Genomic DNA, 12,232 nt, shown 5'->3' on the forward strand with positions numbered 1-12,232 from the left:
ATCCCTAACAGGTTTCTGTATTTACACACTCCCCGATAGGTTTCTGTATTTACACAAATCCCTAACAGATTCCTGTATTTACACACTCCTTAACAGGTTTCTGTATTTACACACTCCTTAACAGGTTTCTGTATTTACACAAATCCCTAACAGGTTTCTGTATTTACACAAATCCCTAACAGGTTTCTGTATTTACAGACTCCCTAACAGGTTTCCGTATTTACAGACTCCCTAACAGGTTTCTGTATTTACACACTTCCTAACAGGTTTCTGTATTTACACACTCCCTATCAGGTTTCTATATTTACACACTTCCTAACAGGTTCCTGTATTTACACACTCCCTATCAGGTTTCTATATTTACACACTCCCTATCAGGTTTCTGTATTTACACACTCCCTAACAGGTTTCTGTATTTACACACTTCCTAACAGGTTCCTGTATTTACACACTCCCTAACAGGTTTCTATATTTACACAAATCCCTAACAGGTTTCTGTATTTACACACTCCCTATCAGGTTTCTATATTTACACACTCCCTATCAGGTTTCTGTATTTACACAAATCCCTAACAGGTTTCTGTATTTACACACTCCTTAACAGGTTTCTGTATTTACACACTCCTTAACAGGTTTCTGTATTTACACACTCCTTAACAGGTTTCTGTATTTACACAAATCCCTAACAGGTTTCTGTATTTACACAAATCCCTAACAGGTTTCTGTATTTACACACTCCTTAACAGGTTCCTGTATTTACACACTCCTTAACAGGTTTCTGTATTTACACACTCCCTAACAGGTTTCTGTATTTACACACTTCCTAACAGGTTCCTGTATTTACACACTCCCTAACAGGTTTCTATATTTACAGACTCCCTAACAGGTTTCTGTAGTTACACACTCCCCGATAGGTTTCTGTATTTACACACTCCCTAACAGGTTTCTGTATTTACACACTCCCTAACAGGTTTCTGTTATTTACAGACTCCCTAACAGGTTTCTGTAGTTACACACTCCCTAACAGGTTTCCGTATGTTTTGTTGAGGTCTAGCTGGTAAGAAGATACCGGAGAAGAGAATGAAGATCGTGTAATAAGATCGTGATTAGGGTGTCGAAATATACGGGCGACAACGTTTTAAAATGATAAATGGTTTCTTTCTTACCAGTCGAGATTCGTGACTATTTACCATGACCAAAAGTAATATGTCTCGTTATGTACAAATGTACCCTGTAATCATATCAAGGAACAGATGTTCTCGCCGATCACCGCCATATCAAGGAACAGATATGTTCTCGCCGATCACAACAGCACAATAAATATATCGCCATCGTACAATATATATTACCACTGGACATACATTTATATAACTGGACATGTATGTGTTACAGCATTTTCATTAGTTTCCATTTGGCCCAGACAACATTCTCTACATATTTCCGTTCTATACGAGAGTTGTATAACAAGAAGCCATACTTTTTACACCGTGTGTAATATAAGAACGGGTTTAATTCTATATTTCCGTAGTTAATTGTTAAACCCCCAAAAGAACCTTGTCATACCCGCCACTTGTAAACGTGTGTGTGCATGGAGTACGATCGATAACCGACATAGCTGAATAAAACATGACAACACACGATACACAAAAGATGCGTTCTACGTCATAACTTCAATTTAAACATAGTCACCTTTCATAGTTTCTTTCCCTCGCGCCACCATTCCGGAAAGGTTCCGGAACAGCAAGTTTGCGATAGACACGACTCGTCTATTACTATCTAGTGGGATAATCTGTTTGCGGTGTCGAGGTCAGCTATCTATTGACACTGCTAGTGATTGGGTATTTACTAATAAGTCGAGTACGTACTGGAATTGTCAATGTTTCCAATCTCCGGTCAAGGATTCAAACATGCAACTACAGATCCAACAATGTACTCCGTGATAATGGCAAGTTCACTGAATAGGAATTCGGCCTGACGTTAGGATCATGATTGGTCTTAGCAATTACTGATGTAATGGTTCGCGAATATTGGTACAGCCAACATTGGTGTATGGTAATAGTTCGCGAATATTGGTACAGCCAACATTGGTGTACGGTAATGGTTCGCGAATATTGGTACAGCCAACATTGGTGTATGGCAATAGTTCGCGAATATTGGTACAGCCAACATTGGTGTATGGTAATTGTTCGCGAATATTGGTACAGCCAACATTAGTGTATGGTAATAGTTCGCGAATATTGGTACAGCCAACATTGGTGTGGTAATGGTTCGCGAATATTGGTACAGCCAACATTGGTGTGGTAATGGTTCGCGAATATTGGTACAGCCAACATTGGTGTATGGTAATGGTTCGCGAATATAGGTACAGCCAACATTGGTGTATCGTAATAGTTCGCGAATATTGGTACAGCCAACATTGGTATATGGTAATGGTTCGCGAATATTGGTACAGCCAACATTGGTGTGGTAATGGTTCGCGAATATTGGTACAGCCAACATTGGTATATGGTAATAGTTCGCGAATATTGGTACAGCCAACATTGGTGTGGTAATGGTTCGCGAATATTGGTACAGCCAACATTGGTGTATGGTAATGGTTCGCGAATATTGGTACAGCCAACATTGGTGTGGTAATGGTTCGCGAATATTGGTACAGCCAACATTGGTGTGGTAATGGTTCGCGAATATTGGTACAGCCAACATTGGTGTATGGTAATGGTTCGCGAATATTGGTACAGCCAACATTGGTGTATGGTAATGGTTCGCGAATATTGGTACAGCCAACATTGGTGTGGTAATGGTTCGCGAATATTGGTACAGCCAACATTGGTGTGGTAATGGTTCGCGAATATTGGTACAGCCAACATTGGTGTGGTAATGGTTCGCGAATATTGGTACAGCCAACACTGGTGTAGTTATGGTTCGCGAATATTGGTACAGCCAACATTGGTGTATGGTAATGGTTCGCTAATATTGGTACAGCCAACATTGGTATATGGTAATGGTTCGCGAATATTGGTACAGCCAACATTGGTATATGGTAATGGTTCGCGAATATTGGTACAGCCAACATTGGTGTATGGCAATGGTTCGCGAATATTGGTACAGCCAACATTGGTATATGGTAATAGTTCGCGAATATTGGTACAGCCAACATTGGTGTATGGCAATGGTTCGCGAATATTGGTACAGCCAACATTGGTATATGGTAATATTTCGCGAATATTGGTACAGCCAACATTGGTGTATGGCAATGGTTCGCGAATATTGGTACAGCCAACATTGGTATATGGTAATAGTTCGCGAATATTGGTACAGCCAACATTGGTATATGGTAAAAGTTCGCGAATATTGGTACAGCCAACATTGGTATATGGTAATAGTTCGCGAATAATGGTACTGTTAACATTGGTGTATGCTAATGGTTCGCGAATATTGGTACTGCCAACATTGGTGTATGGTAATGGTTCGCGAATATTAAAGACCAATATTGTTATCAGCAATGTTCGTGAACCAATGCTATATGACAATGGTTCACAAATGTTGCCATTTGGAGTTTCAAGTATCGGTACATGGACAAGGGTTCACGAACACTGACATATAACATTGGTTCACGAATATTGGTACATGGATGTTGATTCAAAAACATTGCTCCGTGAACATGTGTCCCGACATAAACGTATAGATTCTTGGATATTGGTTCTTGAATACAAAGGCTCGAATGATTCATCGTTATTGGTTCATCGATATGGTTTATTGATGCTGGTTCACCATATGGTTTATTGATACTGGTTCACCGATACTGGTTCACCGATATGGTTTACTGATACTGGTTTACCGATACTGGTTCACAGATATGGTTTACCGATACTGGTTCACCGATATCGATTACTGGTACTGGTTTACCGATACTGGTTCACAGATATGGTTTACTGATAATGGTTCACTGATAGTGGTTCACCGATGGTTTACTAACAATAATTTACGGGTTCGTGGCCATCAGTACCTGGTGTGTGCGGTAAATATCGGATGTGTATTGCCTATTGTTAACGGGTGTTAATATGCCAAATAATGCTAATTCACACTCGTTTAAAAATCCACTTACATAGCCCTGGGTCAAGTCGTTCATATTCAAATATTTGACGGTGTCGACACACAGTGTCCAGATTATCCTTAGATTACGTAGACTTTGCTGGAGGGTGCCATTTTCACTGTTAATGTTCAGAGCATAGGTAATTATTATACTGGGGATACAAACACACAATAATAGTACAGTGATCCTGCGGACCCGTACAAATAGACGGAAAACGTCTTACAACATATATACTGATATAGGATGATTCAGTGTTCATCCACCCGTGTTCATGCTGACACGCTCCAGTTGTTCATGATGGTTACGCGAGGCTTGTCAGGGTATCCAACCAACACCATCCTACACTGAGTTTGGGGAGGGGGGGGGGGGGGTCTAATTTCAGGATAATATAATTTTAAGTCATATTACTGATACTGCTATAATTTTTAATATACGTATGTACCATATGTATACCGATATTACATACATCTCCCTAGTACATCACGTGCCTGTGACCGACATTCTTACCATTTTACCTCGTTAGATACTTACTATATTGGGAGGGTAGTGATGCTTGTCATGCAGTTTCTGGTTTCCCCTCATCAATAACTGGGCGTCGATGGGTCCTTTGATATGGAGGGCGTCTTTGCCAAACTGTGGCCCTGCCTGGTCAGGTGAGGTTATTTTCTGTGTCTTGGGTACAGAAACGGCCCTTTGTACCTCGACAGCCTGCATTCCATAACTGGGAATACGTAACGTCCCAGCTTCACGAACCTCGGGCTTCAACTTTTTCGACATTTTCTGGTAACCTTTTTGTGCCTCTACGGCACTCTTAATCCCCAGGGCCCCCGGTCCCAACTTGGGTGCCCCTATCCGGGGAGCATGGGTGTTACAATATACCTCCTTGTCTCCGGAATCGGTGGCGTTGGACCAATAGCTCCGAATATTTAGAAACTGACCACACACAAAACATCGGAAACAATTTTTATGAAACACGACATCGTGAACGGGACCGACTTTCTCTTGCATGTAAACCTTTTTGCTACATCTATAGCAGTCATTTGAACTGTCAGGGAGGGGTCGAAATAGAGAGGAAAGGCTCTGGTACCCTCTCTCCGCCGCACGCCTGTCATCCGAGGCAGTCGCCATTATTTCTGATCTAAACAAAAACCTATATAATATTCACAAGTACACACACAACAGCGGGTAAATCCGAATGTAGCCTCACATGTATTTGTTATAACGTCGTTAACCCCGGCTATCAACACTAGACCATATTTCGGAAGACTTTCCTCCTTCCAAGCTCTAGCATAAACAGAAATAGTTCTATTATGTACACGAGTGTTCTACCTGAACGACGGCCTCCCTGCCTTTGTAATGTTCCCACAGGTAAGTCAATACACAGGTACGTATAGTTCCCGGGGTGTGGAACTAATCATAAATGCTGCTGCCAGTAACCAACAGACACAGGGCAGCATATAACCTCACATATGCCCCGTGTGTCCACCATCCTCCATTTCAGACTGTGAAATTCTTTTTTTCACCTGGGCGAGAAATCTATGCACCGGTTCATTGGGCGATTCCATTTATAGACAGTACACAGGTAAAGCAGATAGTCAGCGGAGCGTGACAGCACAATTACAACGAATACACGGTGTGCAGCTACTGTGGACGTCAAGTATAGTGGACGGTCGAGTAGGGACATAAACTCGACCCACAAATCGCCCACTATCGTATCAAAAGTGATTCATTCAATTATGACTATATTATTATCCGCCGTATTGATGCCAAAGATAAGCCATTTACTGGACATATCTGATTGATTTGTACTATATCCGGACTAAGGGATTGATAATAAAAGTAGGTCATCAATTTCACGTTTTATTTCTTATCTGACCCCCTATCTATGGCCAATATTTGTTGTTTATTTTTATTGTTTCGTTGTAATGGATAAGATACTATTGAGTGATACATGATTATGTATCGTAGTCGGATAAAGTTCCACGTAATCTATATTGCCCGAGTTTCCTCTCACCTAAGTAGCGTCAGAAGCTGACAATTTTGACGGACAGGTGTAGTCCCCCTCCACCATTCGGTTTCGCTGATATTTTTAGTGACCACAAAGAATCCGCTATGATATTACACACGTAAATATATAAAAAAATTTATCACAAAACAGCCATTATTGCTTTCCTGGATTCATTCTTCTCGTCTGAGCTAACGAATCGACAAAAGGAACCGCGGTGGACAGAAATGAATATGCTTTTATCTGATTTTTATCTGGCTAGAATACATAATAATGGTATTGGATGTTTAAAGCTTAAACGGAGAAAAGAAGGACGGGAATAAGGTTCATTTCGGGGACTTTTGTACCGCGATATCAGCTACCATTTTTGAGAAGTCACTAATACCAGAAATTATTTTATGTATCACACATTTATTAAGTTGAAACGCTAAATATTCACAAAAGTGGGTTCCTTATTTTCATTGCATTGAAATATACCACAGATATAATTTTTTCTCACACTACGTCCCAATGTTACATATATATATGTGTGTGTGTGTGTGTGTGTGTGTGTGTGTGTATAATAAAAAAAATTATGTATATTGTGAATTTGGGATTGTATGAAATTCAACACATGTCTCGGAATACAAACAGTTGTAACGATGAGCTCCGGTGCGTTTTTCCTTTTTCAAAAATTCTTAATTTGTTCTTTATGCTTCATAATATCGTATGACGTCATAGATATATGATGTCGATTGTCTCGGAAGTGACAAACGTACCGCCCGAGTCGAATCGCCTGCCTTATAGAGAACTGAATGTGACAGGATTCATTTACTTTGTCATGGATTGGATTTGAGTCATAAATAGAATCTGATACATGTGCTAGTGTAATATAAATCATAATTAAGTCCCGTATTGACCTGAAACGGGTGTATGATGGGTTATGATATTGGACCAATTCAGTCATGGTGAAACATGGTATCACGCCGAACGTCCAACATGATCTATGATGTTAGCCCTGGAAATGATTTCCGGATACACCAGGACGTATGGCTAACCCTCACTGTGGAATGTAACCTTGTCTATTAAACCATAACAATGCTGCCTTGTTACGTTAAAGTGGTCAGCTAAACACATAAAACACGAATTATGTGACACGTCAACTGACCGCTCCTGCATTCCGACAGATGGCTGTGACATGGTCGACGTAATCCCACCGTCTTCTGGTCACTCTGTCCGGAGACAGTGGTCATCTGTGTACTGACTCAGTGGCTAACATTAAGATTTGGTCACTGGTTTTAATCGGACAACCTATATGCACTCATGTACATAAAACTGTACAATATATTTTGGTACCATCTCAAAAACAGTCTTGTCGTGCAAGAGAGAATGTTTTTGTACCAGCGTGACACCGAATCTTCAAGGTTACTCGAATATATATGCCAATCCTGATTTTGAACAAGACGTTCGGGAGCGGGTGTTTTGAGTGACACGTCTATCATTCCAGTTTTTATACTTGAAGTCAGACAGTGTTGAAACCAATGTGTGTACACCCAACTCAGAAAGCATGCTCGCACGTTGTGGGTAGTCCTAGCGGAATGTCCCTACTTATCAGCGGTGTTTGGCCCTCACCCTCACCAAGATGCATAAAAATTCCGTCCAAGATCTAAACACCAAAACATCGTGTTTGAGATTTAGTGTATAGATACACCTCAACATGTACCAACTATCAGGCAGGCTATCGGGGCAGAGATAAAAAGAGTCCTAAGACCGGAATTGACAACTGACATGCTAGACTCGTGTCTCTTTTCATAATGGTCTGAATATATACTACATTACTAATGTTAAAACACACATAACTCATTGTCGATGGTTTCTTTTCATGGAGTAGGCTTATTTTCACAAAAAGCTTCACAAAGGGAGTTGTCATTTTTACACTTGTTGTGTTATAACCAATGCCATAATCTATGTACATGTATATATCAAGGCCATCAGGTCAATATCGAGGTCGTCGCTACTATAGATATACCCAACCCATCCCCATATTATTGTTGTTTCTATACAAATGTTATCAGTTCCGTATGATATATTATTAGAATGTAGCATTTCAGGGACGTCAGGTCAATATCTAGGTCACCGTTACTATAAATAGAATTACACAGAAATGGTCCACCAACTATACACATGTTAACTCGCACGTATGTATATATCTCATTATCAAGGTTGCCAGCTCAATATCTAGGTCGACGTTACCATGAATAGTACCCAGATAGAATACTACATACTTGTAGATACACAGAACTTTAAAAATGTAAATTATTTTGCTACAAAGTGACAGCTAGTGACATTCACATCACCTGTGTTGTTCTTATCGGGTAAAGAAGTAACCAATGTAGATTAACAAAAACAGCGTTTAATTTATTATACGAACTATTATGTTAGAAATAATTCTGTAAGTGTATTTCCAGTCCCGCGTAATGAATACAAGACTTGGTACCGTCCGTGAACATGGTTTAAATCTATAGAAGAATTCCATGGTTTGTTTACTTGGTATCACACAGGTGTGTTTACCTAGTCTTTAGATAAAGACGTCAATTTAATCTCCAGTGGACGACCTGTGGTGTCCGGTATCTCTTTTTATTCAAAACTGCCTATTCCATTTATACTGGAGTAAATATGTATTACAATCAGTGGATTAATCAAGCTTTGGTCACATCGGAGTTGCGGAGGTTTGAAGAATGGACATTGCTTTGCCGCTAAACGTTTGTAAGCTTACTTGAATTAGAATCAGCGTTCTTATTTGACTCATCATCTCCTAATAATATAAATGGGTTTGATATAGTTTCATTTCAAGGTACCCGTGGTGGCCTCCATTTTTACCAGATTAACGGCACATACCAATACATTCAGAGGATTAAAACCTCCACCACACTCCCACGGAGTTCATGAAGACAGAGCAGTGATTAAGTGGTGACTAAGTGGCGATTAATCGGTGATCAAGCAGACTTAAAAAATTAACGGTATAATGAATGCCACTTTTTTTTTCAATTCAATTATTTTATTCCGTATGCAAATAGCATATAGGATCACAATATACATACACATGACAACAATTTACATTTGCGCAAGACGGCGGAGAACACAGCCAATGTAACACCAAGTATTATACATTTCAATAAAGCATGTGTTAATATTTTTTTTTTTTTTTGCCATCACAAAAAGTGTATATCATACAATTACAATATTACAATTGCAATTTTAAACTACACGAATTTTTAAGACATAAAAAGACAATCACATACTTGAAATTATATTCCTAGACATATTTTCTCTAGGAGGTTCTGATAAAGAAAAAACTATTGTGCAATTACTAATTAATTTACTATTAATCAAACATATAAATACTTATTAACTAAGTAACAGTGACTTCCTTTTGGCCGTCGCCTGAATTAAATATTTTCCAAAATTTCTTAAAGTTTTTACATTGGTACTACAGAACAATTCAGTCATTTTGAAAACAGATGGACGGCGATAAAAATATGGTTTTAAATACTTCACCCTTAAATCCAAATACTTTGGACATAACAAAATAAAATGGGCTTCATCCTCAACTTCATGATTATCACACAAAGTACACAGCCTTTGGTGTCTAGGGATACCACTGTACCTACCAATTTCAATATTCAACGAATGAGCATTTAATCTGTATTTGGATATTATTCGTTTTATTTTGAAAGTTAATGGTTTACTGAGATAGTCCTGTATGATAAACGTATCAACGATGTGTTTATATATGGTGCACTTAGAAGAGCTTTCTAAACTAGCTCTCGTTTCTTGGATAAAAATATCTTGTAACCGTTGTTTATACAAAAACAAAAATATGTTTTTATTTGGTACGTTCTGTGCATACCATACATCGCCAAAACCAAGTGAACATAAGTCATTTTTCAAATGATGAACCCAATTTGCTTTGCTATTAGGCTTTTTAATGTTAAGTTCGAATAACTCATTATAGCAAGCCCTCAATATACAGTTTTCAGTATTCAATAGTTGTAGCCAATATTTAACAATAAACATCTTTCTCGTTATATAAAAAGGAAAACGTCCTAGTTCAAAATACACCATAGAATTGTTAACAGATCTTTTAACGCCCAAAATCGACTTTAAAACCATCAAGTGTAGTTTTTCAACCTGTGGCGCAGTGTTATAGCCCCACACTTCACAAGCGTAATTCAGAATACATGATACGTATGTATCAAACAATGACAGTTTGGTATTTTCATTTAATATAAACTTTTTCATTTTACGATTAAGAAGATAATATGATTTTCTGCCTTGTATAGCAATATTATTTTGTGCTATTGTAAACTTACCATTGTAATTAAAAACTAAACCCAAATAACAAAACTGGTCTACTATCTCAATAACTTTACCATCATATATCCATTGTTCATTCGGAAACAAACGCTTATTTTTTCTAAATATCACAATCTTTGTGTTATCTACATTGACGGACAAATTCCATCGATCAGAATATCGTTTCAAGAAGTCAAGCATATTTTGAAGGTCATCAATATCCTCAGAGAACAAAATAGTATCGTCTGCGTACACTGACCACTCACATCGAGAATTGATTATGTCACACCGACCAATTGATTTCCTGTCTGGACATAATATTATTTTACGTACCCGTTTGTTGTGTATTACATGTTCGTTGTATATTACGTATAAATAAGTGTAAATACACCCATGCTTGCTGTGTATGTATTACATCGCTTCCGGTGTAGGATAGCAACGCGCGCGCAATGATACAAACGTAGGTCGCCGAACCGAAAGTAGATCTATCTATTTGTATTTGTAAACACATCGTCTGCTCCATGTGCTAGGCCAGATCTAATAAAAAAAATTATTTATGATATAAATTATGTAAAAAAAAACGTTATTTTATTGTTTTTTATTAATAAAACATGGAACTATATTTTCACGCGAAAGGACACACTAGCTTGGCCGACATCAAGTGATTTGGCTTCGCTTGCAATGACAGGGCTGCTGAAACAACGTTAGACTGTGGAAATGAATGGTTTCCTTCGTTTTTAGAACAGCAAACGTTGTTTGCATATATGGGGTATGGTAAATCGATTGGCGCTGTTCTTTTTTTATTATATGCAGTAGAAAAAAAGTTTGGATTGAGAAAAAATGGCGTCTATCTGAGAAAGCTATCGACAGATAGCCTATTTTTGCATATTTTAGGTTGGGGAATGAGAGAAAAATACTCAATCATATGTGGTTCATGTAGGATAGGGATATTTCATCCTCTGGGTCACAAAATGTGGTAAAACCCTCGGGTTTTACCACATTTTGTGACCCCTCGAGTGGAATATCCCTATCCTACATGACCACATATGATAGTCTTATATTACGTACCCGTACGGACGTGTTCGTTATGTATTACGTACCTGTACGGACGTGTTCGTTGTGTATTACATACCCGTACGGACGTGTTCGTTATGTATTACGTACCAGTACAGACGTGTGTGTTAGTTGTGTATTACGTATCCGTACGGACGTGTTCGTTGTATATTACGTACCCGTTCGTTGTGTATTACGTACCCGTACGGACATGTTCGTTGTGTATTACGTGTTAGTTATGTATTACGTGTACGTTGTGTATTACCTTTTCGTTGTGTATTACGTGTTCGTTGTGAATTACGTACCCGTACGGACGTGTTCATTGTGTATTACGTACCCGTGCGGACGTGTTCGTTGTGTATTACGTACCCGTACGGACGTGTTCGTTATGTATTACGTACCCGTACGGACGTGTTCGTTATGTATTACGTACCCGTACAGACGTGTGTGTTAGTTGTGTATTACGTACCCGTACGGACGTGTTCGTGATGTATTACGTACCCGTACGGACGTGTTCGTTATGTATTACGTACCTGTACGGACGTGTTCGTTGTGGATTACGTACCCGTACGGACGTGTTCGTTATGTATTACGTACATGTACGGACGTGTTCGTTGTGTATTACGTACCCGTACGGACGTGTTCGTTGTGTATTACGTACCCGTACGGACGTGTTCGTTGTGTATTACGTACCCGTACGGACGTGTTCGTTGTGTATTGCGTACCCGTACGGACGTGTTCGTTGT

The 12,232-nt window shown here is 38.9% G+C and overlaps 1 protein-coding gene across 1 annotated transcript in view; it reads right to left on the reverse strand.

The window, feature by feature from the left end:
• The window catches only part of LOC117325609 (hillarin-like), a 48,818-nt gene extending 43,133 nt beyond the window's left edge, over positions 1–5,685 (reverse strand). The window contains exon 1 of the mRNA XM_033881953.1: positions 4,625–5,685. Coding sequence (XP_033737844.1) covers positions 4,625–5,221 — 597 coding nt within the window. The 5' untranslated portion in view covers positions 5,222–5,685. The remainder of the gene's footprint in view (positions 1–4,624) is intronic.
• Between the last annotated feature and the right edge of the window lie 6,547 nt (positions 5,686–12,232).

The sequence above is a fragment of the Pecten maximus genome, chromosome 4 (assembly GCF_902652985.1).
Source record: "Pecten maximus chromosome 4, xPecMax1.1, whole genome shotgun sequence".
Lineage (NCBI taxonomy): Eukaryota > Metazoa > Mollusca > Bivalvia > Pectinida > Pectinidae > Pecten > Pecten maximus.